Below are 26,717 nucleotides of genomic sequence, written 5' to 3'. Positions count from 1 at the left end.
GGTCTCCCTGGCTGACAGAGGTAGCCAGTGACACAGAAACAGAAACTAGTGCTTTGGGGAACATTCTCAAAGGCATCCTTCTTTGCACATTCCCCTTTCTTCCTCCTTCCTGTCTAGGAAGGCAGCCATGACAGCTGGTGCTCTGGCAGCTATTTTGGACCACGAGGCAACCAATGGAAACAACCTAAGCACTACGATGTGAAAAGAAGGAGCCTGGATCCTTTGGTGACTCTGGAGCTGTAGGGCCAGCCCTGCTTATTTCTGGGCTTTCTTGAGAAAAGAAAAGAAAACAAACACCTTTGTCACATGCAGGCCATCACTACTTGGACTTGCTGCTCCGCGTGACCAAAGTGGATGTCTGTGTGGTTTCTGGACGGGGCCTGACCCAACACTCAGCACCCAGCAGAAGCAGTGGTTGCTTCCCCCCAGGCCTGGGTCTGAACGGTCAGCCCAGGGGCCTCCCAAGCGTCGGTTTCCCCCTTGATGGGGATCTACCTGCCCGGGTAGGTGTGTCGCTGTGACAACCCTACACCTTCCTGCGTTGTCACATGTGCTATTGTGAATGGGCCGTCGTTCGCCTGCCCCTTCTGGCCAAATGAATGGCCACCACTGATTTTGGGGAAAGAAGCTGAAAACTGAGAACGCCCCTCAAGTGCCACCATCAGTGTGGTACCGCTCTCACGGCAGCACCGTTGTTAACATTCTCGTTTTCTGTGTCAGAAACGAGACCCTGAAAGGAGTCCTTGTGCCCACGCCCACAAGGAAAAAGGTGTCTGCCACACACAGAGCCCTGAGCCCCAGCAAAACCACGGCGGCACCCTCCGTGCATTCCTAAGGACACTGTCCGCCCCCCAGGAAGACGCGCCCCTGGCAAGGGGTTCGGACCAGCACACATCCCTTCCTTCCTGCGCCGTGTCCAGCACAAACACTCAGTGGCTGGGAGCTTCCAGGAGGCTGCAGGTCTCCTGGCACAAGAGTGAGCCTTCCTTCTCGTTTGGTTTGTGAGCCGCCTCCCCAACACGGGTGGCTCTGCATGGCGTCTACTGCAGCAGTGTACCCCCTGACTGCAGCCACGACCCTGCGCCGATGGAGGGACGGAAGCAGTCAGTCCTCAGTGCCAACCCCTGAGCACACGGTGATGACTGTCTGACAGGTGGTGGCTGCTGGCGGCTGCCGTCACAGCAACAGCAGCCTCGCCACACGATGGGCCTGCAGCAGGGACTCGCCGCTTCCGCAGTGACAAAGCCGCTCCAGCTCACGTCTCGCGTATCCAGGGGCGTCGGCGGTGACAACTGTGGCCGACGTGGCTCCGAGAGGCCTCACCTGCCGTGTGGCACGGGTGCGCAGCGTCAGCACTGCCGGGCAGGGCAGGAAGAGCAGGCCGCGCCGGCTGCCCGACAGGCGGAGGGGCCGCGGGAACAGGTGAGGCGGCAGGAGACGGCTGGTGGCTGGCTGAAACGAAGGGACGCGTGGGGCCACTACGGCGACCAAGGAAGCGCTGGAAAACACACACACAGCGCTCCTCAGGACAGGCGGCCGCCCCCCACGGCCCCAGGAAGGACGCAGGACAGAGAGGGCACGGCAGTGGAAGAGGAGAGGCCGGTGGAGCCGGCTGCTGGCAGCAAGCAGGTGTCTCCCGCTCCCCGAGGAGGGAGGCGGGAGGAAGACAGTCTGGAGGCGACCAGAGAGAGCACGTGGTGGGCGAGGCCAGGAGAGGGAGGAACAGGAAGCACGACAGGAGAACCCGCTCCCAACCAGCCTGAGTGCGGCCATGCGCCCGCCCCCGGGTCCGCCTGCTGCAGAGCGGCTCTGGGAGGCCGAGACTCAAAGGGACAGCGTGGACAAGAGTGGAGGAGCCCTGCGGAGGAGGGGCCTGAGGTGGGGTTCCCTGGGGTGGGGGTTCCCTGGGGTGGACTTCCAGTGCTGAGGCTAGAAAGCCCTATGTGTGGGTGACACAGGACAGGACAGCTTTCTGCTCCCACCGAACGCAGGTGAGAGCTGTCCCACCTGCAGCAAGCCATCGTCGGGGTTAAAAGTTCTAAAAAACTGTTCCTGACCACGACAGGAATGAGACACTCGAGGGGGTAACCAAAAGAGCTATGACCCTTCTCTGGAAAAGATGCACCTTCTCCGGCCGTACACTAGGACTCTCGCCCGGAGACCGGGGCCGACCAGAACCTGGAGAGTGTGCGAGGCTCGCACAGCCAGGTGGCCAGTGTCTGCTCACACCTGCTCTGTAGCCAGCGACAGCACGAGAGCCTTTGCTTTTGAAAAGGTCCTAAGATGCTGCAAAACCAAAAAAGGCTTCAGGGGGCAGGAGAAGAGCTGCGGAAACCCCTCGTAGGAAGCATGATCTCCATCTTTGCTCAAAAAGCCCCCACATCACGAGCCTGCGTCCCACCCCCGAGGCGGCCCTGCCCCCTCCGTCTCCCGGAGTCGAGCCCAGCGGCAGGGACCGAACCCCGTGCTGCTCCCTCAGCCAGAGTTCGACTGCCCCCACAAAGGAGCCACCTGCCGCAGCGTCTCATGGTCACTGCCTCTCTGGCTGGACCAGCAACACCATTTTCCCAGAAAAGGCTTTTCACCATTTTCTCTGGGCTCAGCCATGGGCAGTGCAGACCAATGCCTCAGCCTTGGGGACCAAGGGTCGCCGGTCTCAAGAAGCCAGAGGAGCACGGAGCCTGGACACCAAGGAGCACGGAGCCTGAGGAAGACGGGTGCGCTGAGCGTGTCTCTCCCCACTGGAGCCCTCCTTACGTGGCCCCCCCAGACGGGGGTCCTGCCCGGCAGCCACAGCCGCCCCTCTGAGAGCTCAGGGCTCCGACGTGAACCGGTAGGCCAGACTCTCCCATCGGGTGGAGACGAGCTTGGATCCCAAGCACAGTCTAAGGTCCGAGGCGCCTCCTGCTGAGGGTCATGGCACCGAGGGGCAGCCGAGGGGGAGTGGGGGAGTGAGGGGTCAGAGTGAGTGGTGAGGCCACTGTAAGGGACCAAGGAGGCAGGTTGCGAGCTGGGCAGCCTGGCAAAGGCACTGTGCTGGGGCCGGCTCGAGGCAGAGAAGGAAACTGCAGAAGAGGACACAGGTGAGGAGAGGAAGGGAGGCCCATGTACCTTCTCTGCACCGAGCTTGCGAGTTTCTCATCTCGATGGATCTGGGGGCCATTAAAGTCATAAAAGAAACAACTCAAGTCCCTCGATTAACAGGCTCTGTGTGAAACTGCTTCAGTGCAACACAAAGCTGCCCCTCCCCACCCTCCCCACCTGCAGGGCCCCCCTCCAAGCACAGCCTGAGAGCACGGGGAGTCATCTCAGGCCACGGGCCCGTGCAGCGTCCCTGGGGGCAGGTCCACTGGGCGGCTTAACAGGACCAAGAGGGCGGGTGTGAGTTCCTGCCTGTCCATGGTGCAAGTTTGGGATTAGCTTCCTTCAAAGCAGTGAAGAAAATTCATTAATTTTAATTTCAAATTAGTCAACTGTCACTCCCACGAAATCTAAAAGTGCTTCCCTTCCTGACTCATTCTGTGCTGCTCGTTGGCTAGAAAGAGCGTGTAGTCACGACCCCACACCCACGGCCAGAGTGGGCACTCGCTCCGGCCCAGGGAGCTGGTACCTTTTCAGGTAGGTTGACACGTAGGTGGAAGGGGGGACTGTCTGCGGCGCCTCGTTCCTGCGCGGTTGCCGGGTGTATGAGCCGCTCCTCACCAAGTTAGCAGCCGACTCTCTATGAGGAGGGAAAGAAAACCACGCCAGACACTGGCCTCTACCCTGGGCTGGCACCCACGGCACACGCCAGCCTTAGGGGAGCCAGGGAGGTGGGCTGCGTGTGGCTGAGGGGCAGACGGGCTCTGTGCTCTGGGCCTGGAGCCCGTTCCCGTGCAGAGGGCAAGCCAACCTCAGAGCCGATTCAGGGCCAAGGGCACCAGGCCCTATGTGCCGGGCTCCGAGCCTTCCTGGGGGAGGGCACTCCTGCCTCCCCCCTCCCCCGGAAGCTCCGCAGCACCCCTCAGCAGGGGAGGGGTTAGTGGTGGGGAGTAGGAAGAGGCCAAAGGGAAGGGGGACAGAGATGGCGGCTCCAGAACAGTCCTCCCGGGACCCGCATGGCCCCCGGTCACCATGGGGCTGCTGCAGTAAAGGCTGCAGTTCCGCAGGTCTGGGCGGGGGCGCCGAGAGCCCGCCTTTCAGACAGGGGCCTGCAGCTACCTGGGAGGACTGTGCCCCAGAGCCGGGGGCCAGGTCGGGTTCTGCTACGCGGCTCAGGGATGCCCTCATTCAAACCCAGGAGGAGGAGCTGTATGTACTGACAGGAGCCGCTCGGGCCAATTACCCGCNAGTAAAGGCTGCAGTTCCGCAGGTCTGGGCGGGGGCGCCGAGAGCCCGCCTTTCAGACAGGGGCCTGCAGCTACCTGGGAGGACTGTGCCCCAGAGCCGGGGGCCAGGTCGGGTTCTGCTACGCGGCTCAGGGATGCCCTCATTCAAACCCAGGAGGAGGAGGAGGAGCTGTATGTACTGACAGGAGCCGCTCGGGCCAATTACCCGCAGCCCTGTCAGTGGCCGATTACTCTGGGGGAGGCCTGTGCTGGGCGGGAGAGACCTGGGGGGCTGGAGCCCCTGCTGCCAGCAGCTGCCCCGAACAGGCCCACGGGGTCGGGCGGCCTGTGGCAGCAGCCGCGCTCGGTTACCTGTTCTCCTTCTCCTCAGCATCACGAGGGCTGCTGAGCCTCCGGGGTGCCAGCGAGCTGAAGTAGCCCCTGCCCTCTCTGTCCTGTGAGACCAAGACGGGTGAGGCCTGGGCACAGCGGCCACGCATGCAGGCCACAGAGCAGAACACGGGCCCACAGACCCTCACTTCCAGCCTCAGTCCCGATCACATGGGCATGGGCTGTGAAGGGCTGGCTCTCACGGGCTCACGCCAGTTGCCACGGCGAAGCACTGCCACGCAGGGAACAGGCCCTCCTGAGAGAGCCGGCCGCCTGCCCCTCCCCAGCCCAAGGGACCCCTGGGAACGGACGGGCGCGCCTGCAGCTTGCTAGCGCTGTCGCTGGCCCCGGGCCCGAATGAGCCAGCGGGACACTGACCCTCTTTCTCCGTGTGGCTCTGCCTGCATGTCGGCCACGTGGAAGGCCTGGCTGAGGGGCCCAGCCACGAACAGCACTAGCACAGACTGCTGGTGCTGCTTCGGGGCCCCTGTGGGCCGCGCCCAGGTGCTCACGCTCCTGGCGCATCTTCCGCCCTCAGTAAGGAGGGCGGAGAGGGATGAGCACGGGCAGGCAAAGAGGGTTTTCTCCGGTCGCTGAGTGAACGACAGCAGGAAGCGCCCTGCCCGCACCCTCCGCACGCCTGTCTCCCAGGGTCCAATGAGGTCCAGGTGGTACCTGCGCTGGTGTCGACCGGCCCCCCATCCCCGACCCCGTACCCTGTCCCTGTTGTCCTGGAGGGCTGAGACGCGAGGGCTGGACGCTGAGCGGCAGAGGGCGGGGCCCCGGTCCCTCGCGGCTTCCTGGGCGTCGGCTGCTGCACTCAGCGCGTTGTGGCTGCCAGTCTTTCTGAGGCCCAGGCGCCAGGAGGNCGGGGGGGGGGGGGGGGGGGGGGGGGTGGAAGCGAGCAAACAGGCAGGGTTGGGGCCTCCTCGCAGCCGCTCTGGCTCTGTGCAGCTGGCACGGCCACGCGGGCTCTCGGCCGCCTTGCCCACCAGCCTCGGACTCTCACACAGCGGCCCCGACCAGGTGCCCTGGGAGAGCAGCCCCTCATCCCCGAGCAGCGGGTGCCGAGCTCGGGCACATGAGACCCGAGTCCTCGTCACACCTCCCTCGGCTGGCGGTGTCACTGAGAACAGGACCCTTGTCCGGGAATCCACATGCCCATCTGGAGGACGGGGAGAGGGAGTCCATGCCCCTTCACACGGCGTGGGGAGCCCCGGAGCCCATGCTCACGGGTGTGCGAGGCGCTGAGAGGGGCCCGAGGCCCGATCTGGTCACGCATGGAGATCCGAGGGGCCCTGCACCCTAGCCCCAGCCGCACGTCAGGAACACCGCTACCTGAGCATCGTTTCCCAGGAAAACACGTCACCCCCGCCAAGTGAGCACAGGGAAGGCGCACCCTGCCCTTTGTCACGTCACTTCGCCAGGAACCACGGGAAACGCCAGTGTCGGCACACAGGCCGTCTGGGGCCCCTGGGGTCTGCAGGCGGCAGCTGCCGTCTCTGCCTGGTCCTGGTCCGGTCCCAGGCCACCTTCCAGGTGGCACAGTGGCAGAGATGCAGAGGCCTGCATCTCACATCCCACTCATCTCCTCTCTTCACTGGCCATGGGCGTGGACCCCGCCGGCTCCAGAGGCCGGACCGAGGGCAGATGCCCTTCGCGGCGCCATCGCGGCGAAGCAGAGTAAGTGTGGGTGGGCCTTGTGCTCTTTGAAGGCGGTGTTTCTTATTAAAAGGCCGTCTGGTGACACCCTGAGCAGCAGAGAGGCTGAGGCTCCCTGAGGGACGGGGCAGGTGGCTCCGTCACAGCCACGCAGAGGCCTAGGCGCCCACCTTTCCAACCCATAGGTTCCGGGAAGGCAGCACCTAGCCAGGCCCAGAGCTTCCGGCGGCTGCACTCCGGAGAACTCGGACCCTTCTCCAGCCCAAAGCCAGGCGCACTCAGCGGGCAGGGTCACTCATGGGCAGGGTCACCCTCGCTCGCCCCGCCCAGGTGGTGCTGCTGTCCCCTCCCCGGGCTCCCTCTGCCTGGGCTCTCGATTCCCGGTAAGGGAGAGACCGACTCAAGAAAGTGAGATTTCAGTGAGAAGCAAAAAGGGAGAGCAGCCCCTGAGCGGATGCTGGGCGCCGAGGGCTCCCAGCCCCACCTGAGCTTCGTTCGCGGGGGCCTCCCTCAGACGTGGGGAACACGCGCCGTGGGCTTCTTTTTGGTCCCAGGCTACTAGACACATCCTGTGTTAGCTAAGCACACTGCAGGCGAAGTCGTTTGGTGACGGTTTTATGGCTTTTGAGGGCACTGTTCCGGAGGCAGGACGCGTGTCCCTCGCACCCCCAGACCCCCGCGCGGAAGCCCTAACCCCGACGTGACCACATCTGGAGATGAGGTGGTCACCCTTGACCCAGAAAGGGGTCCTCAGCAGGAACGGCACCCGCTGGCCCGCTGAGCTTGGACCCCCGGCCTCCAGAGCAGGGAACTAACCCCCACTGTCGAAAGGCGCCTGTCTGTGGTGTGCGCGCGCACGGCCTGAGCAGACTCAGACAGGAAAGAATGTATCTTCACTGTTTTGCAAGAATGTGACCTTGAGGCCTTTCTAACTGCGTGCCACTGCAGTGGGGGAACACAACATCCCAACTACTTCCCAAACACGCACCTTCCGGAACGAGGAGGCAGAGGTGTCCTGGGCTGGCGCTGGGACGGGCTCCTCCACCGGACCCTTGCTGTCCGAGCCGGAGTGGTCGGGCACAGCCTCCGGCCTTCGGTCTGCCATTTGAGACACAGGAAGCACAAGCGCACGGTGAGACATCTGCCTGCGTGTGCACACACCCTCCTGCTGACTCAGAGGTCTGCCCACTCCCCAGGCAGATGGGGGCACGTGCACTTGACCGCCAGCTGCCGGGAGAGAGACTCAGTGCTGTGGCTGTCCCGGTGGTTTCAACTGCAACCCCCCACATGTAACTGACAATGTCCTCCACATTATATGTCAAGTCCAAGTTCTTCAGGGGGTATTTGGTGACACTCCCCTGTGGCCACAGCAGGTGGCTTACGATGGGCAGTGCTGAGAAGGCCCGCTGGGGGCAAAGTGGGGGGCACTGACCACCTACACTGCAGGCAGGTGGAGTGGGGAAGGTGGTCCCCGGGCCCGGAACAGGGCTGTGGCATGATCCAAGGGGGTCGGGGCGGGGGGACGAGGGACGGTGGGCAGGAGCACACCTCGTGGCGCCGCACGCACTCCACGCACCGTGAACACAGAACCAGACGGATGTGTAGGGGTTTGGAGAGGCACCAGCACTATCAGGGTGAGCTGAACCAGCTCAACAGAAACTCAGGCCTCAGTGAGCGGTCGCTGCCCTAACGCTGCAGCTCGGCAGTGCTGACATCCTCACTAGAGCCACTGGCCCCCACTTCCTGGGGTGACAGTCTTGAGTCCACAAACAGAGGCATGAGGAAAGGCAGTGCTGTCCCTTTGTGGGGGAAACTGGGCAGTGAACCCAGACCTCCGAGGAGCAGGGCCCAAAGAGCAGAAGGCAGCTCACGATGCCTTCATTGTGAATCCCGCCACGGCCAAGTTCAGGAAACAGAGACGCCACCGTGAACTTATGCCCAGCCCCCCACCTGCCCCCAACCCGGTCTCCCAGCTGGTGGCCACTGCAGGCCCAGCCGAGTGTCTGAGGTCGGAGCGGGCACCTCTCGCAGGGCTCCTTTGGGTGCCTTGCCCTGCGGCTGCAGGACAGCAGCTCCAGCTTGGCTCAGGGCTTTCACCACCGAGCTCTTGCCAGCAGTCTGCCGACTCGCCTCTGAACACAGAGCTCGACGCCCTGAGCCCCGGCGGCCTCCTTGGCCTCAGCTCTCTGACAGGGGGGCGCACCCTGCACCTGAACACAGGGCCCGTGGGGAGGGAGGGCCCGAATTACCTGCCTCCTTCTCAGCCTCGGACTCCGAGGCTTCATCTTCACCCTCCTCCTCGGAGCTGGAGCTGCTGGATTCCTTGTTTTCTTCCTCTGTTTCATGGGACTTGGGCGTCTCCTCCTCATTAAGCATCTTCTCTTTGCTAAGTTGAAGAGAGCAGCCTGAGCGTCATGGAGAAAGGACAGCCGTCCCTTCGGTGCACTGACAGTCAGGTGTCAGGGGGACAAGGCTACGGGCCTGCATTTTCGAGTCCTTCTCGTCCCCCCGTGCCCCCAAGTCTGCCTCCGCAGGCTAAGGCGCACCGCTGGGCTGCAGAGTGTGACTGAAGCAGCTCTCGTCTGTTCAGCACAGAACAGGGAGGGTCAGGAACCTCAGTGCTGACTTGGCAGGTAAACAGAAATCACTCAACAACATCTGTGTCTGCTGTGACCCACCAGGACCCAGCTGGCTCAGGAGTGGTGGGCCCTGAGCTCCTGGAATGTCCCACTGGGGAGGCAGCTGGGACTCAGGCCCCTAAAACCAGGGAACAGGAAGCACTGCGCAAGGTCAATTTGTCCTTAAACTCCAAACACCCCCCGCCCCCCGAGTCCCCCCACACATTAGCGTCCCTCCCTGCCCTCAAAGGCTCCTACAATTTGAAGATCATTTGACTAAAAGGAAAGTTTTTAGTCTCATAAATCCTCATGCAAAGTGGGTTGCATGCATGCACCCCAAATGTCTTACTTCCTGAAGAGTCCACTCAGCACTCTGCTGCTCAGGTCTGATTCGATGAGCTTATTCCGGGTCTCTTTTTCACTCCGAAGCTGGGAAGTGAGATGGGTGGGATGGATCAGCAGACACGGGAACTCGAAAGGGCCTGCCCTTTTGAGGAGCAGGAGGCCAACACCGAAGGCAGGGCAAGCACTCAGGTTCCTTTCCAGAGCCCCTGGGTAACTGGTCTTCTGTTGTTTTTAACCTTCTAATGAGTGAACTTTACCAACCATGGCTCCTGGGACTTTCCTTCTCACTGGCCACTGACGGCCCTGAGGGAACAGCGGCCCTCCCCAAACGGCAGGGTGGCCTGGGCGGGTCGAGAAGGCAGGACAGCTTCTCGGCCCAGCAGACTCACCACACTCTGCCTCTTCTGCAGCATTTCCAGGTGCTCCACAAGGCCCTCGTCGGCCACATCGAACGGGGTCTGGCCCTGGCGGAGGGAGAGGGGGCACCGTGGCCATGTGCCTCCATCAGAGCAGTTGTGGGCATTCACTCTGCACCTTGACTCCAGCCACTTCCCCAGGGCACGGCTCTACGCTACGAGGAAGCCGTCCTCTATCTCCGAGAGGCAGTGCGTCCCAGCGGGGGGTCTGGCATTTCATGAAGCAGCACTGAGAAAGCGGCCATGTTGTTCGAATGCCTGTGGCCTGTGGCCGATAACCACGTGCCACCTCCCCTGACCTGTAGCTCAATGGCCCTCATCATTATGGCAGATAGGACAGGGGCCTCGGGGGCTTTAGGGGGCCCAGGACATGTGTGCACAACGTCACACCTCGAACCCGGCTCTGCTAGGGAGTCCCTGCACAGGCAAGGACCCGGCTCAGCAGAGGCGAGAAGGAGGCGAAACACCACTGACCCAAGGGTTGTGTCTCTGGACCCCCAGGAAATTCCTAGAGATTCCACGGACTTAAGGAAGTGAGTACAGTAACATGATACCAAACAAGCTCAAGGATCCTTGTATTTCAACGTTTTAAAACGACTGAATGTGAAAGGAGCTCAGTTATTACAAGTCTTTGAATTAAAAATAAAGCCAAGCCCTGGCTGGGTTTCTCAGTAGGTTGGAGCATCGTCCCGTAAACTGAAAGGTCGTGGGTTTGTTTCCTGATCAGGGCACATGTCCAGGCTGCAGGTTCCATCCTGGGTTGTGGTGCATACGAGAGGCAGCTGGTCGATGTTTCTCTCCCTTTCTCTCTGTCTCCCTCCTTCCCTTATCTCCCCTAAAATCAATAAGCAAGTCCTCAGGTACTGGTTAAAAAAAATAATAAAAAAAGTAACATGAGCCCTGGCTGGTGTGGCTCAGTGGGCTGATTGCCGGCCTGCAAACCAAAGAGTCCCTGGTTCAATCCCCAGTCAGGGCACAGGCCTGGGTTGTGGGCCAGGCCCCCAGTAGGGAGCGCAACCACACATTGGTGTTTTTCTCCCTCCCTTTCTCCCTACCCTCCCCCAAAATAAAATCTTTAAAAAAAAAGTAAAATGAAACCTTCCATGCCTCACCACAGACTGAGCCTCAGGCCCCTGGCCAGGGGCAGACGCCACTGCACCCTACTTGTTTCTTGTTTAGAGGCTTCAGCGTCAGTGGGGCTGGAGGCGGGTCGGGGACGCCTCCCTCACACAGCCAACCCGTGTGGCGAGCAGGTGGCATGGGGAGCAGACCGCAGCTGCAGGGCCGCGCCCCTGAGGGCCTGGACAGGGAGTCTCTGGGGCGAGATCCCCAGCCCAGGCTCGTGGCCCTTGTGGGGGCCGGGTGCACTCACCAGCTTGTTCCTGGCATCCATGTTGCAGAGGGCCTCTGCCAGGATAGAACACGCCTCCTTCACCCCCCAGTGCGCAGCGGCGTGCAGGGGCGTCCAGCCGTCGTGGTCCCGCACGTCCAGGTCGTAGCCGGCCTGGACCAGCAGTCTGGGGGGAGAGCCCACCAGGGCCTTCACACCCTCTGTGTCCATTTCCTGCTGGAGACCCTGTCCCCTAACAAAGCCACGGCGTAGAGGTCCCCCTGCCCCTAAGGCCCACTCAGGGTTCTGTTACCACACAGGGGGCCAGTCTGACCCCCGAAAGTGGTGCGGGACCCCCCAGGCACAGCAGGGGCCTGCAAAGGTGCTGTGCGGGGTATGCACCTGTGCGGGAGCCGAGCCCGACTCAGCTGGCCGCAGACGGCACCCAAGACGCTGTGCCTGCTCCTAGCGCGGGAGCACGCGCCGCCTCAGGCGGGAACTCAGCTAAGGCCGCTTCCTGGACCGGCTTTCTGTGGGCCTCTCCGGGGCGCCCCATGCTTCCAGCAGACCCCGGCCCTCCAGCCCTGCCTCAGAGTAGGCAGGGCTCTCGCAGAGCACAGCTCTGAGCCCCTGCGCCCGGAGGAGGGAGGGTCCTGCTCCCGAGGAGCCAGAGGGGGTCGGCCTGCACTGTGGGCCCGTAGACAGACACGTCCCAGGAGGGAGCGAGCGTGACTGCCATACAGCCAGGAGCCTGCTTGGTGGGGCCCGATGCTCGGCAGCCTGGCAGAGCCGAGAGCTGTGTGTAACCCCATGGACTCGAGGACACGCAACAGGGGACAGCAGAACCCGAACCCGCCTATCCGTGTAGCCAGCCAACTCCGGCCAGACATGCCCACTCCAGGTCCGCACTGCTGACCAACGAGCCCAGGGAACCAATGACCGCGATCTCTCCTGAAGAGCCCATCACAGCGGGGAGGCCACGGGGACATTAACACTGAATCCGGGGCTGCGGGAGGCCCCATAAGGTCCCCTTCGTGGTTAGTCTGCCGTTAGACTCACCAGCGAGGACCTAGAGGGACGGCGGGCTGAGAGCTGCCCGGGGGGCACTGGCAAACGGGAGGGAAGGCCGCGTGGTCCAGGGGAAGCAGCCAAAGACACGTGGTGGAAAACCGTACCCCCGCTCCAAAGGCCCGGCTCGCCCCACGCCCACCCCCACCCCCCGCTGGCCGGTGCGGCTGGCACACCTGAGGACCTCAGCGTAGCCCTTGGCGGCGGCCACGTGCAGTGCGGTGGCCCCCGAGCGAGCCTGCCTGGTGTCCTGGATCCTCCCGCGGTTGAGCCACTGCCTGGCGTCCTGCAGCATCTGCTGCTCCTCCACCTTCCGGGCCTGCTCCAGGTCGACCCCTGCAGGAGCCACAGCAGCCGAGGCGTCACCACGGCCCCTCCCACCTCGGGCGGGAAAGGCACGCAGTTGCAGGGCCGGGAGCCACCCGCCCTCGTCCACAGAGCCGTGGCATCTACAGACACTCCTCGGGCCCCGTCGGCGGCGTGCCAGGAACACTATGCAGTGGCAGGTCCGTTAGGGGCCGACCCGAAGCAGCTCTCCGTTCTGAGAACAAGGGGCCCAGGGGCTGTTATTTTTACATGATGGTCTTTGTTCAGAGCTGTCCATCTCACAGTCCCCTTCCATGCCACAGCATTTGCCCCTCGGAGGTGCGAATGGGCACCACGCCCCCAGGGAACAGACGAGGGAACACGGAAGGGCCACGGAGCATGTCCCCGCTGGCACCAGGACTCCGAGAGCCCGGGTCTGCCTGGGGAAGTGGGCAGCAACTCTGCGGCCCCACTGGGCACAAGGTCACACAAGGGAAGGCAGGAGAAGCCGGCGTTCCTTGCCCTGGCACAGAGGTTGGCACATTTCTGTAAGGGCCAGGGATGAAGTCTCTCCAGGTTTGGATAATTGGCAAACACGGGGATGTGGCCAGAGCTGCCCCCTCCCACCAGCCCACCAGGAAAAGCCACTGTAGCCACACCCTCGGGTGAGCGCATCCATGGGTGAGGCGGCGGACAGGAGACCAGACGTCACAACAGCCGACGTCCCCAGAGTCTCCTGTCCCTCCTGGCAGGCTTCCCTGCTGTCTGTGGGGGGCGGCCGTCGGGGGCTCCCCGTGCTGCCACTTCAGGGCCCCTCCCGGGGCTAAGGGTTACCTTGCTTCTTCACTTGCTCCAGAAGAAGGTCCTTCATGGCAGGCTCTTCCGCAAGGTCGGAAGGCACCTCACCTTCGCTGTTGACAATGCCCACACTGGCTCCACGGTTAAGGAAGTACCTGCGCAGACGTGACGAGAGCCAACACCGTCAGTCACTCCCACACATTTGCACGAAGGGACCTGAGACTCAACGCAGAGCAAGGCCGGGCTACGAAACGAGGCTCCCGTGCACTGGGGAATTAAAGTCACAGGGCAGCAAGCAGCAGAGGTCAGAGGCCCGGTCTTCCAACTTCATGTCTACTTCCCCTTTTCACAAGACCTGGCTACTTTGGGGCCAGTGAGAACCCCAATAGTGCTGGGAGCTCCACCAAGTGCTCAGAAGTCTTTAAAGCAGAAAAAACTGCTGCAGTCAGACTTCAGCCTGTCCCCAAGTCAGTAAACACGCACTGGCCCCACAAGCTCAAGGGGCCGTGTTCTAGACACTGTAGATTTTGTTTCCTATTTTTAAAGATTTTATTTATTTATTTTTAGAAAGAGGGGAAGGCAGGAAGAGAAGGAGAGAAACATCAGTGTGTGGTTGCCTCTTGCGCACCCCCTACTGGGGACCTGGCCTGCAACCCAGGCACGTGCCCCGACTGGGAATCGAACCAGTGACCCTTTGGTTCACAGGCTGGAGCTCAATCCACTGAACCACACCAGCCAGGGCGGAAACTTTAAAAAGACAAGACAACACCCCTGGACCCAAAGAGTTGACGGGGGAGAAAGAACAGGCAGAGATGAGACGAGAGACTGCACGCGCTTCCTCAGTGTCAGACGGGCGCAGCGGCGCCCACCAGGGCCTCTGACGCGGATCGGCAGCTCCTGTGTGGCCTCACTCCTTGAGCCTGGGCCCTCGCGGCCAACGCTAGCCTCCCACGGACACACCTGCGGTGCCTGGCATCCTTGGTGCTGACCCCGCACTCCCACCCACCGCAGCTCCTCCCCTTCACCCCCAGGACCCCTCAAACACACCTCCCCCTCCCCAGAAAAGAAATGTGCCCACGGTGTGCCCAGTAGGCACTCAGCAAACGCTTCCAGCTGGCTGCCCCCCCCCACTCTGCTAAACCACGCCCCTTCCTGCTCCCGACACACCCTGCCAGCAGTGGCTCTTTCCTGCTGTGACAGACTGAACTGTGGTGTCTCCCCTCCCCCAGCCACTGCCGAGCGCCTGGCACTCTCTCCTCTTGGCCTCCAGAGTGTGGCCTGAACGACACCGGCTGACCTCCGCTCGGCGTCCCCCCCCATCCCTGGGGGGTCGGGATCACGGCGCCTGGGCCCCGCTGTTGCCTCTTTGACCTGTTTTGAGGCCCATGGTCCAGAAGCCTTGTTTCCAGAAAGTACTCTGAATTATGGTGAAGCGGAATTCGGGAAGATATTACTGTTAGGTACGGCCACCTTCCTGAACCATTCTTAGAAAAAGAGTAAAAACCCCTTTAGTTTCACACTTTTTCCTGAACGAAAATAACAACCAACCTATGAAATAATACTCACTGCTCCCTAAGAACCTGCACAGTTGCCCAGAGGCTGGAAAATCCCATGAGCTCAGTCACTACTCCCTCGGAAAGCACAGCCTCTGTCCCCGCCACCTCCTCGGCCCCAGGCGGCCTCTGCTGCTGCTCTTCAGAGGGAGGGAGGGAGGGAGACAGAGGCCCACCCCGACAACGACAAAAACCCTGTGGACTTAGCAGCTACAGTATCGATTACTCCTTAAAAACAAGTCAGCTCTCTGCTTTTGAAATTTTCAACAGAGAGCGGTGTAACTACTCGGAGACCGAGATTGGAGCAGGAGAGGCTCACGCACTCTGCGATGTTGAGATAGCCGCAGGAGGCCGCCGCGTGGAGGGGCGTCCAGCCCTCGTTGTCCTGCTGGTCCACGTTGGCCCCGTTCTCCACCAGGAACTTCACCATGTCGAAGTTCTCGTCGATGCAGGCCTGCACAGAGAAGCCCGTCGTCACCCGAGAGCCTTCGCTGAGCCCGGCTGCACGCCTCTGGGCGCCGGCGCACAGCAGCCCTGACGACACAAGCCTCTGACTCTTGCGTAAGGGCACCCAGGGCGTGGCCCCTCAGCTGCACGGGCTGGTGTGAACCCGAGTGTCTCCCTCCTCCCAGCCCCAGTGTGAACCAGGCAGGAGGACACGGCCTTACTGACGCCACTAGTGGGCTGGACGGAGACAGAGGGTCCTGGCTGCTGGGAGCGGGCAGGCGGCCCCGTCACGGCTCTATAGAAAGCGACCCTGCGACCCACGGGCTCGCTTCTGAAGGGTGGGGCCCCCGCCAGCCCGGCCGAGTGCGCAGGGACAGGTGAGCACGCCAGGCACAAGAAACAGACCTTTCCTGTGTACTTTTTTTCAAAAAATTTTATTATCTTATTTTTAGAGAGAGGGGAGGGGAGGGAGAAAGAGAGGGAGAGAAACATCCACGTGTGGTGGCCTCCCGAGCGCCCCCCACTGGGGACCTACTGGCCCGCAACCCAGGCATGCGCCCCAGCTGGGAATCCAGCCCGTGACCCTTGGGTTTGCAGGCTGGCGCTCAGTCCCCGGAGCCACCCCAGCCGGGGCTCACACTCATTTTCTGACTGTCCTCACACAGCACGGCGAAGTTTGTCTGTGGTTATGGGCAGTTAGGGACCCACTGCTGCCCGTCCCCGAACAGCAGGGGAAGCACAGCTCTCTGGCCAGAGACCTCAGTAACCAGGCTGTCATAGCATGTCCACAGACCGAAGAGGAGGAGAAGCTGCGCTGACGAAGGCCGCCTGTCCTCCACGAGCCTCGGGTCGGGTCGCATCCAGACCAAACTGACTTTCCCAGCAGCAGCAGCAGCAGGGCCGTGGCCCTTCCACTGCCCGTGGGCGCCCAAGCGCCAACACCGGCGCTCCTGCCCCAGAGCCGGCGCCACCTGCTCAAACAGCAGAGGTCACTGGCTCTATTGGCCCTCGGCCCTTGGCAGTGGCCAGGTGGGGAGGACACGGCGCCTGGGCAAACCTGTCGCTGAGGAAAAGCTCGGGTGCCTCCGACTCGCAAGAGGGACCAGCCACTCCCTTCGCGGAGCGTCGGTGTCACTCCAAGGACCGACAGACACGGCACACTCGAGACCTGGAAGGGGACGCAGCACGCCTGCCCACCTGAGAGTGGAAAGAAAGCAGCCAGTGTTTCCGCCACTCGGATTTGGGAAACAGCCACCACCGAGAGTGTGGTGCCCTCCCGCCATGGCTGAGACTTGGGGTCCTGCAAAACGGGGTGAGCCTGGGCGACCGGCGCGGCACAGTGGGCCCGGTGTCCCAAGCCACCGCACGCACAGTGCTAGAAAACCGCACAGGGGAGCGACTCATCCAGAGTCGAAGCACGGACGGCCCTGCCGGGGCCTCTCCCCACCTGCCGCTGCTGTAGGCTCTCCGGTCTGGTCGCCAACCCAAGAAGGTGCCCACACGGCCCGGGCAGCTGTTTCATACGTTTCCCTTTCCAGATACTGCCTACGTGAGCCCAGTTTTCCTTTACGACTTCAGTCAAAACCCCATATCGAACAAATTGAATCCAGACATTAAAAGGGACTTGTAAAAACATAAGGTAAAGCCACTCGTCATTACTTTTGTGAGTGAAAGTCCGGTACTTTTTTTCTGCACGACGGCTCTAGTGGCGCCTCGTCATCTTTAACTTCATCTGAAACATCTCAGTTGGAGCGTATCATGACAGCTGTCGTACCAGTGTGCATTTTTTAAAAAACGTAACAAAACTGGCGAATTTCTGTGCAGCCATTTTAATACTAAAGATGGAAGAAAATAGGCAACATTTTTGGCATATTATGGTTTATTATTTCAAGAAAGGTAAAAATGCAACTAAAACGCAAAAAAAGGTTTGTGCAGTGTGTGGAGAAGGCCCTGTGACTGACTGAACGCGCCAGAAGTTCAGTGAAGGTCTGTGAAGTTTCTTGTACTACAGACATTTGGGCCAAATGACCCTCTGCTGGGGGGCTGTCCTACGTGTTGGAAGATGCTGGCAGCACCCCGGCCTCTGCCCACCAGCAGCCAACAGCAGGAGAGAGCCGACACATTGAAAACACCCAAATCAATAAAATTATTTGTGAAAATGAAAAATGTGTCTTTTAGGGAAAAAACTAAACAGGCTTTTTGGCCAGCACAATATATAACTATTTCAATTAAAACAGGTGATTTATATTATCCTGCAATAAGTTATTCCTATTTTAAGTGACTTAACGAGTACATATTTTTTAAACGTCTCAGTGATACATAATAAGCCATATGAACAAAAACTCTCCAAAGTTCTGAACAAAGTTTCAGAGTGTGGGGCAATGCTGAGAACGCAGTTGGAGAACTGCTGTGCTCCTCCACCCCTGCCACCAGGCACGTTTCGGTGACGCCAAGCAACTGTTCAGCCGGCAGCAGTCACTGCGGGAAGACTGGGGAGAGCGCCAGCGGGACACTGTGACCCGAGTTTTTCCAGGAGCCGCATGGCCACCCACCCCGAGATGAGCCACATGTCTGTCTGCCCGCCCAGCACCAGGGCACCAACAAAAACAGGCTGACCCGATTTACACGAACACGGGACCAGGTCACCCTGGCTACGCCCAGCACCTTTGCTAGTCTCCCCCACGCCATCTGGTCCCTCGACAACCAGTGAGGTCACCGAACACACCAGCCTAGACTGGGTTCCGCGGTAACACATCCCTCCCAGCCACCCTCTGAGGTTGGGGCCGTGACGGCCCATTCCCAGCAAGTGGCTCCCAGGCCACACCTCCTCCAGGTCGCTCCTGGCAGGCTGACCTGCCGTGATGAGCGCTGTCCACTTGCTCTGCACCCGGCCACCACGCGCAGCACTTCGAAACCACGCTCGCTGCCGAGTCCTGCGGACACGGCACATCTGCCCCGGGGCAGCGTTGAGACCAGCCGCTGCCGAGTGCCTCGAGGAGACCTGTCCAGGAAGACTTTCAAGTGAAGGGATGAGGGGCTACTTTCCAAAAAGGCACTGAAGACCGAGGGGGAGAAAGTGTCCCGGAGGCTAAGCACATGCCGCCCAGGCCCCGAGAAAGCCCCGCGTCACGAGGGCCCGCTGTGCTGCCCCAACTGGGCCCGCCACTGGGCCTCTCGCCTGGCGGCGCCGTCTCCCTGGCTCTGAGAGAAGGGTCTCCAGGCTCAGCTGCAGTGGCCACGCCCCCACCGGGCGGACTTTCCGTTTCCAACAGCCGCCTCTGCCCCCGAAGGCGACAGCAGACAGGGCCTCAAAGAAGCCCGTGCGGTGTCTGCTGGTAGCATGCCCCGCCCCTCCGTCCCTCTGACTCCTCCCCCGTCTCAGGCTCCTCCCCCATCAGGACTTGGGCCCTCCTCCCTTTGGGTTTCATGGCCCTGTGGAAGGATTCTCACAGGAGCTTCAGAGAACTGCCATACGCTGGCCTGATCTGCACGGAGACCTGGCGGGGTCCCTCCACAGTCACCCCAGTGACAGTAGGGCAGGCTGAGCACTGAACTGGCCCCAGGGGCTCAAGCACAGGGCTGGAGTGGGTCAGGGCCAGCCGGGGCGCAGGCAGAGGGGCCTGCCCAGCTCTGCCGTGAGCTGACTCTGGGTGAGGTGGGGACAGAGGCATCCAGGCCTCCCGGGACTGTAAGGGGCGAGAAGAGACGAACACTGCGGCCCGGCACCACGGCTGTTTTCTAGCCAACAGTCCAGTGAGTGGCGCCGCCCCTGCCGCCCCCACTCAGAGCCCACGCAGGCAGGGAGGCAGAGGGTCAAAAGTGCCTCTGGCCTGGCAAGACCTCGGGGCGAGCTGCAGTCCAACTTCAGAACCCCCCTCTGAGGTCCAGCATCCTGCGGGACCCTAAGTGCGGGAGCTCCAAGGGGGAACCAGCACGTGCAGGGGCTAAGCTGAGAGCCACTGCTGGAGAGCCCTGCTAGCAGAGACGTCCTGGAGTGACTGCTCTGTCCTTCCTTCCTCTGCCTCTGAGGCTCCAGCGGCAGGAACTCGGCTGAGGCCGCGGAGGAGAACAGAGAGCCCCTGAAAGCCTCCGCAGCGCCGGCGACACTGAGGCAGATGCCCCGGCTCACACCACCTGCAGCCGTGCTGCCTCCCCCGAGACCGCAGCACGGCAGGCACCGACTCGTCCGCACCACTGCGTCCAGGTCCATGGGCCCCAGCGCTGGCCTCCACGCAAGCTGCCCTGACCGCCAGGTGGATGGGCCTTGCCTGTGCCTGAGCAGGCCAAGGAGGCTGAACAAGGTCCCGACGCTGCTCAGGACCGGAGTGGAGAGCGCTCCTGCCTCTAGGCACGGCTCCCTCTGCTGCGGTCCACGCCCACCTCCTGGGGACACAGCACCACTGCAGAAACAGCTGTGTGAAGCTCCTTAAGAAAGAGATGGCGTTTCACCACCTCTTGCTTAGTTATTAGTCCAGAGAGCCATCAGAGGTGTTGCCCGGTAACGGTCTGAAGCTTCCTGAGGTGGGAGTGTCACGTCTCCCTGGCAACGGAAAGCTCTCTCCAAGGAAACGACTGGATCCCACGGAACCCCGGGGAGGTGGGTGAGCTCACTCTGGGACCGCAGAGAGGCCTCACAGCACAGAGCCTCCTCCAGTCCCAAAATAGCCTGCAACTGTCACCGCCACCAAGTGCCACTGGCTGCAGGGGCTGACCTTGCTGCCATGTCTCAGAACGCTGCTGCGACTCCCTTCCCCACAAAGCCCAGCTCCGGGGGCCCTGGGCAGGCGACACGCCTACCTGCCTGGGTGTTGCAGCCCACACCTGCCTGGATTCCCAGGAACCTCGCCGACACAAGTGCCGGCCGGCGCCACTGATGCTCAGAGCCATCCCCAGTGCACACCTCCCACGGTCCGGTCCTGCATCCTCCCCCAGCCCCCAGGCTCAACAACAGTAACAACCGTCCAGGACGTCTGTAACTTGGGGTTTGCATCCTCCCCCAGGCTCAACAACAGTAACAACCCGTCCAGGACTCTGTAACTTGGGGTTCGCATCCTCCCCCAGACTCAACAACAGTAACAACCCGTCCAGGACTCTGTAACTTGGGGTTCGCATACTCCTCCAGACCACACACTTCCAACTTCACGTTGAACACCCTGAATGCTCGCAAAGACCGTAATTGCTTCAATTTACCAGCCACATGCCAAACTCCTGTGGCCTCTACAGCCTTCCACAGTCACCACTGTGCGCCCTCTGGTGCAGCCCGAACCCTGGAGGGCACCAGGCGCACATCTGTTGGGTGACACAAGAGCACCCTCGGGAGCACGGGCAGTCCCACTGTCCGCACTCTCAGCTGATGCTCCGTCATCCAGGGTCACCCAGACCCGCCGAGCCCACGCTGCAGGCTGCGCGAGGCCCTCCCCAGGTCGGTGCTGCACATGCGGCCCCGCAGCTGTGTGCACTGTCCCCGCACCCTGCCCCTGCCGCAGCGTGCTGAGCAGTGCCCCCAGCTCATCCACGTCCCAGTCCCCCAAACTGCTGCAGGGGCTGCACTTGGAAAGGGGTCTTTGCAGGTGTGGTTAAGGACGCAGAGTGGATTATCTAAGTGGGTCCTAAACCCAATGACAAATGTCCTTATAAGAGACAGGGGCAGGCATGACACAAGACAGAAAAAGAGGGAATGTGACCACAGACTGGAGTTATGAGGCCACACACAGAAGCTGGAAGAGGCAAAGAAAATCGCCTGTCTCTCTACTCTGGTTGTGATACAGCATAACAGCCACCTGTCTCCCCACCCCTGACGTGATACAGTGTAACGACTGCCTGTCCCCCCAACCCCACTGTGATACAGTGTAACGACCGCCTGTCTCCCCACCCCCACTGTGATACAGTGTAACGACCGCCTGTCCCCCCACCCCCACTGTGATACAGTGTAACGACCGCCTGTCTCCCCACCCCCGCTGGGATACACTGTAACAACCGCCTGTCTCCCACCCCACCCCCCATCGTGATACAGTGTAATGGCGTCAGGATAACCGTGTAATGACGGCCTGAGTGAGCATCACAGCAACAGTCGGCTCCAACATGACAGGTGACACCAGCACGGTCGTTCGGTGTGAAAGACTGACGACTCCCTGGCACACACAGTTTGGCTTCTGAGGGCGAGAACTATATATCTGATTATGTGCTCAGCAGTCAGGCAGGCTCTGGATGCGGATCCGGAGCCTGTCAGGAAAGAGAGCCAAGAGAGATGACGGAGGTAAAGAATTTTCCGTGGAGTGTCACACAGGGTTTCTGTTCTCAGGAGACTGGGGTACTGTGCCCAAGACTGCAAACATTTATGACGTGGGACCAGAGGACACCTCCCTGCAGTTGAGAGCAGTTGACAATATTTAGATTCCAAAAATATGCTCCTTCTGGATCCAACCAGAACCTCCTAATGGCCCAAGCCCCTACCCTGCCAGCGTCTCCCTCCCCCTTCCCCATCCCCCACGTGTGTGCACTGAACCGAGACCAGCCCTCCAGGCCCCACCCACATCCAGTGTGACTCCTGTCACCCAGGCAGGTGTCAAAGCAGGCAGATGGAGACCGAGCCCAGGAAGGATGGAGACAGAGCCCAGGAAACAAGGGCTGTGTCTTCTCAAAGCCCACAGCACTTCGAGCAGAAGGTTCACACTCCCGGCCTCCAAACCTCGACTTTGTCTTGTGGGCCATCCTGGTTTGAGGAATAACGAATGTGGTAAAAATCCCCCAGCGTGAGTTTCCCTCAGGTCAAGGAGTGCACAGGGCTGAGTCCCCAGCGTCCCCAGCACCTGTCCAGAGATAAGAAAGCCCTGGTCGAGGCTGTCTTCCTAAAGGTTCGGCACATACGAGCTGAGGCTCATGAAGCGCCAGAGTGGCCCATCCCAACTGACTGAGTCAGAGGGACTCGCTGTGGAAACGATAAAGCACCACGAAGCTGCGAAACGAAGGCAGACGTGGCAGCTGCGGCGACAAGCACTGGGCCTCCTCACTGCACAGACGGGGGACCAGACCCCAGTGTGAACCGACTGGCACAAGGCCAGCCGCTCGGCTGCCGAACCACCTGCATGTTCTCCACCTGCCAACTTAGGGGCATCCAACCGAGCTCTGGCCAGGACTCCACCTGGCACAGGGAACATTGCTGATGCCTGGCCTGACCTTCCTCAAAATAGCTGCCCGGCGTCTGCGGGGAGCGGCAGTCTCAGCCCACTCACTAGTCATCACACACGAGGACCGTCCTGCTCGGCCGACTCCGAGGGCCTCTGTCGACCAGACTGACTGCGGACACAGAGACCCCATCAAGGTGCTGTGGTGGCCACGCCAATCGCCGGGAGTGTGGGCTGGAAACTTGCCCTGGAGCGTGGCTGCCTGTCCACGGGAGGACCCCAAGGGCCACCCTGCCAACCTGGCAGGAGGGGCGAACTGCGGTCGCACGGGGAGAAGACAGTCCCACTGCGCTCTGGACCGCTGTGCGCCCCCAGACAGGTGTTTCAGAAGCCGTGTGCACAGCCAGAAAGCTGCGGCACGGGCAGGGTCAGAGCCGCCCTGCGGAAAGACAGCGGCAATATGGGCTCTGAGCTGGGTGAGGGGGAAAAGCCACAAAGAAATGATGAGAAGATTAAATTCTCCGAGAGGATAAATCAGCCTTGCAAATCCTGTCCCTGAAAGGAGAGCTCCAACAAGAGGCTGCCGGTTTCCCAGCACAGCCGCATCAGGGGTCTGCAGAGCAGGCCGGGAGCACAGCGTGAGTCCGTCTGTCACGGCTGTGTCTCCGCACGTGCAGGACTCTGGACGGAGGAAGGTGTGGACGCAACCCCACCCCTGCCCAGTGCACTGGCTGCGCGGGCAGGCTGCCGACCGGGCTTCAGGGCTGTAGCCCACGACTACTCATCAGTGGTGCTGTGTTTGTGAAACAAGCTATCTCTGTGTGTGCTCATCTGTAGAACCACCGATCACAGTCCCTACTTCAGGGGGTCACGAATGCGCTAATGTGTGTGGAGACAAGAATCTGGCTCAGAGTTCAGTGCAACTGTCAGCTGCTGCTGTTGTTCTCATTATTATTACCGCCACCGCCACAGCCTCGCCTAGTCCCCAAGAGTCAGCAGGAACACCCCTTCCCACCCAAGAAAGGGCAGGACTTCTCTACTGAGAAAAACTCGCGGGAGGTTTCAGTGGAGGCCAACCGACCCGGTCAGGTTCCACTGGTTCTGCCTGAGAGAGACGGGAGGAGTAGGGGTGGGACAGGGGAAGACGGAGCCTGCAGAGAAGAGAGTCCCGCCATGGCCTGGGAGTGCGGGTGGGGTGCGGGGGCCCACCCGGCCTGTTGTTAGTGGGGGCGGAGCGTCCCAGCATGGGCCTTGCGCTACAGGTCAGACGCTGGCTCTCACCACCGAAAACAGGTCGGGAACTCACGGGCAGTGCGCTCGTCCACGGTGACGCACTCGTCCACGTCCTCATGGCACGCTCACTCACTGAGGCCGTGCTCTGCTCGCACCACCCTTCCCGTCCCGGTGCAGTGAGCCCTCTGTAACCGACACTGCAGCACAAAGTGCCATCGTCCCAGTGAGGAGCCACTGCCTCTGTCTGCAGATAACGAGGACACTTCCCCGAAAGGAGTGTCCTCTGAGTTACACAGGATGAGGAGCTGGCCAGTGGAAAAGGCAGGGGCGAGAGAATCAAAGGGAAGGGAGGCCTGGGCGGGGGGGGGGGGGGGCGGACAAGGGACAGGGCTTTGGGGGGTAAGGAGCCCAGCGTGCTCAGACCCCCGGGGGGGCACCCGCAAGCCTGACCAGGGCCTCCTTGGGGATCCTGAAGGGGTTGAAAGGGGCGGACAGGGCGCTGGCAGGATAGCGGCGCCTGAAGGTCACCCGACATTGGGGGCCTGAAGGTCCCCGTGTCCCCCGATGAAGAGCAACCTTATCCCAAGGCTTCCAGCCGAGGTGACACCATCAGAACTGTGTCTCAGAATGACAGCTGCAGCGGGGAACATGAGTCTGGCTGCTGGCAGAGGTCGAGATGGGGACACCACTCAGGAAGTGGCTGTCACAGCCGGAGGCCAGGAGCTGACCAGGCTGAGGCCATGCCTGCTCGCACATCGTCCTTCACCACCTGGCCCACTCAGACCTTCACCACGGTCCCCTCCACAAGTGGCCGCACTCCGACAGGCGCCTGCCCGGGCACGGTGCAGTGGCCTCTGCGTGGCCCTGACCACGGGGGCTACGCACAGAAGCGCAGCGGACCTCTCTCAAGGAGGCATTGTGCCTCCGCTGCGCCTTCGAAGACCAGGCCTGGGCGAGGTCAGCCCTGCTGGTGATGTGAACTCACCGCTGAGACCGAAAGCGAAGATGCTAGTGCCTGAGGCTCAGAAACCCTAAGTCCCTGTCTCTTCCCGGGAGCATTGAGCACAGGATCATGGCCCAGAGGGGGGGAGGGGACGATGGTCACACAGCCAGGGCCGGCTCGGGCGCCCAGAAATGGACCCCACTTCGCAGACAGGCCCGGTGGTGCCGCCGGGGCCATGAGGAAGGCTCCGGTGACTTCCAGGTGGAGAGGAGGCGTTCCTGAGCCCAGGAAAAGCTCAGGAGTCACTACAGGGTAGAAACCTCACGTCCCAAAGGTAGAGTGATGGACAAGCAGAACCCGGAATGCAATTCAAAGTCTACTGTTAGAGAGGGGGTGGTCCAGGCGCCCCCTCCCCTGCCCCGGAGCCCAAGGGGCAGTGGCCCACCTCTTCGGGCGGGAGGGCCACAGGAAGGTGGGACCATGCTTTCTGGAGCCCCTGGCTGGCACGTGCTCAGTCACATGGCTCCCACGAGTTGGGGGTCCCGACGCTGCGGCGGGGGCTGGAGGTTGGGACGGCGGGCACCTGCGCTCCCTGTCGGTAACTGTCTCCTTGCAGGCGAAGCCTCGGGCCCCAGCTCTAGCCTCGCCCACCTAAGACAGGGGTGGAGGGCAGACTTCCGCGTGAGCAGGGGCGTCAGAGACGCTGCACAGGCCAGCCGACACCGAGGCCACCGCACCCCATGCTGCCACCATGGCGCTCCCCAGCAGTGGGACGGACGGGACGACAGGCACGCTGACCTGCCTCCTAGTCTGCCGTGGCCCTGAGGACACAGGAGACCAACGGGAAACGGACTCTGAAACAGATGAGTGCACGTAAATCCAAGTGCTGCCCCCAGCGCGTGTCCTCTGTGCGACGTTCTAGAACAAAAGGCCGGCTGGCGCACTCAGAGCGAAGCTTGGCTGTCGCCCCCTGCAGAGGCAGATGTGTGTGCTGCAGGCCCCGCAGGCCCCACGGCCTCCCTGCCCCGGTGCGGACAGACAAAGCTGGGCTGGCACCACGCCTGGTCCCAGCACACACTCCTGGACACGGAAACCTGAAATTCTGGCAAGTGTCCCATGCCACGGACTGCGGCTCTCCTTCTGCCGTGTCCACCAGTCAGAAATGTAAACGCCACTTCTGGCTCGAAGGCCGAGCGACGCTGGGCGGTACTGAGTTGGGCCTGGGGCTGCGGCCTGCGGGCGCTGTTTTGGAGCACTGGCCAGAAGTGTGTGTTCAGAGGCTGCTGCGGAGCTGAAGGCCCACAGGCCCTCGGCGAGTCACGCAGCTTCTCTGCCTCAGGCTGCACCTCTGCACGTCACCGATGGCCGTCACCGATGGCCTCGCCTCTCAGCGTGGCGAGGAGGACCTGCTGCAGAGGGGCTGCGGCGGGGTGACTGCTCGCATGTGCTGCCAGCAGTGCTAACAGAGGCAAACAAGGAGTTTTCTGCAGGCACCACCAGAAATCCGCCAGAAGCAGAAACCACCTGGGAGGCAGGGGGACCCCACCCCCGCATGAGACAATGAGCAGTCGCACAGACACGCCCACCAACCAGGGTCCCAACCTGCAGCACAGCACACGGCACACGGTCTTTCCGAAGTCCCCACGCTGCCCCACCATGGACACAGTGGGGTCCAGCACGGTGTCGGGAACCTCGCACCGGGCAGTGTCCCACTCCTAGAGCTGGTCAGCTGCACAGACACGGAGACACACACGCTGGGTGTGCCCCGTCCCACTGGCCTGAGACTGGTGTGCCTCCAAACCTGAGACTTAAGAAACAATGTTGGGAACACCGTGCCTTCTCCCACAACCAAGTTTAAAGACAATAAAGGTTTAGTAAACAAAAACGCAGCTAAAACACAGAAAATTAAACTGTACTTGAATAAGAATTAAATAAAATAAATAAATGAAAAAAAAACACAGAAAATTGAACTATACGGAAGTCCGACAACAGCTATTCAGCCAGACCGGTAAGAGGGGCGGAGCCAGCAGTGGAGTGGGCCGGGCAGCAAAGATTCCCTGACCCAGGCACCCAGGCAGCCCTGGGCGGATCCCAGGTGTGGGGTTGCGAAGGGTGGACCCAGGGAAGGCGCAAGGCAGCAGGGTGACCATGGTCACTCATTCACGGGCAAATAGACC

At 61.4% G+C, this 26,717-nt stretch overlaps 1 protein-coding gene across 2 annotated transcripts in view; it reads right to left on the bottom strand.

Moving 5' to 3' along the window:
- The window catches only part of PPP1R12B (protein phosphatase 1 regulatory subunit 12B), a 74,120-nt gene that overhangs the window by 40,428 nt on the left and 6,975 nt on the right, over positions 1–26,717 (bottom strand). The window contains exons 2-12 of one of the 2 annotated variants that reach the window (XM_037070560.1): positions 15,117–15,247; positions 13,277–13,395; positions 12,313–12,472; positions 11,111–11,255; positions 9,712–9,786; positions 9,327–9,406; positions 8,609–8,745; positions 7,348–7,457; positions 5,414–5,635; positions 4,680–4,762; positions 3,611–3,721 (exon numbers count right to left, since the gene is read on the bottom strand). In XM_037070560.1, coding sequence (XP_036926455.1) covers positions 3,611–3,721; positions 4,680–4,762; positions 5,414–5,635; positions 7,348–7,457; positions 8,609–8,745; positions 9,327–9,406; positions 9,712–9,786; positions 11,111–11,255; positions 12,313–12,472; positions 13,277–13,395; positions 15,117–15,247 — 1,373 coding nt within the window. The remainder of the gene's footprint in view (positions 1–3,610; positions 3,722–4,679; positions 4,763–5,413; positions 5,636–7,347; positions 7,458–8,608; positions 8,746–9,326; positions 9,407–9,711; positions 9,787–11,110; positions 11,256–12,312; positions 12,473–13,276; positions 13,396–15,116; positions 15,248–26,717) is intronic. The other variant, XM_037070557.1, reaches the window with a different exon arrangement.

The sequence above is a fragment of the Sturnira hondurensis genome, unplaced genomic scaffold, assembly GCF_014824575.4.
Source record: "Sturnira hondurensis isolate 20B ecotype Veracruz unplaced genomic scaffold, ASM1482457v3 Scaffold0018805, whole genome shotgun sequence".
NCBI lineage: Eukaryota > Metazoa > Chordata > Mammalia > Chiroptera > Phyllostomidae > Sturnira > Sturnira hondurensis.
Note: the sequence above shows the minus strand (reverse complement) of the source record. Positions and strands in the feature narration are given on the sequence as shown.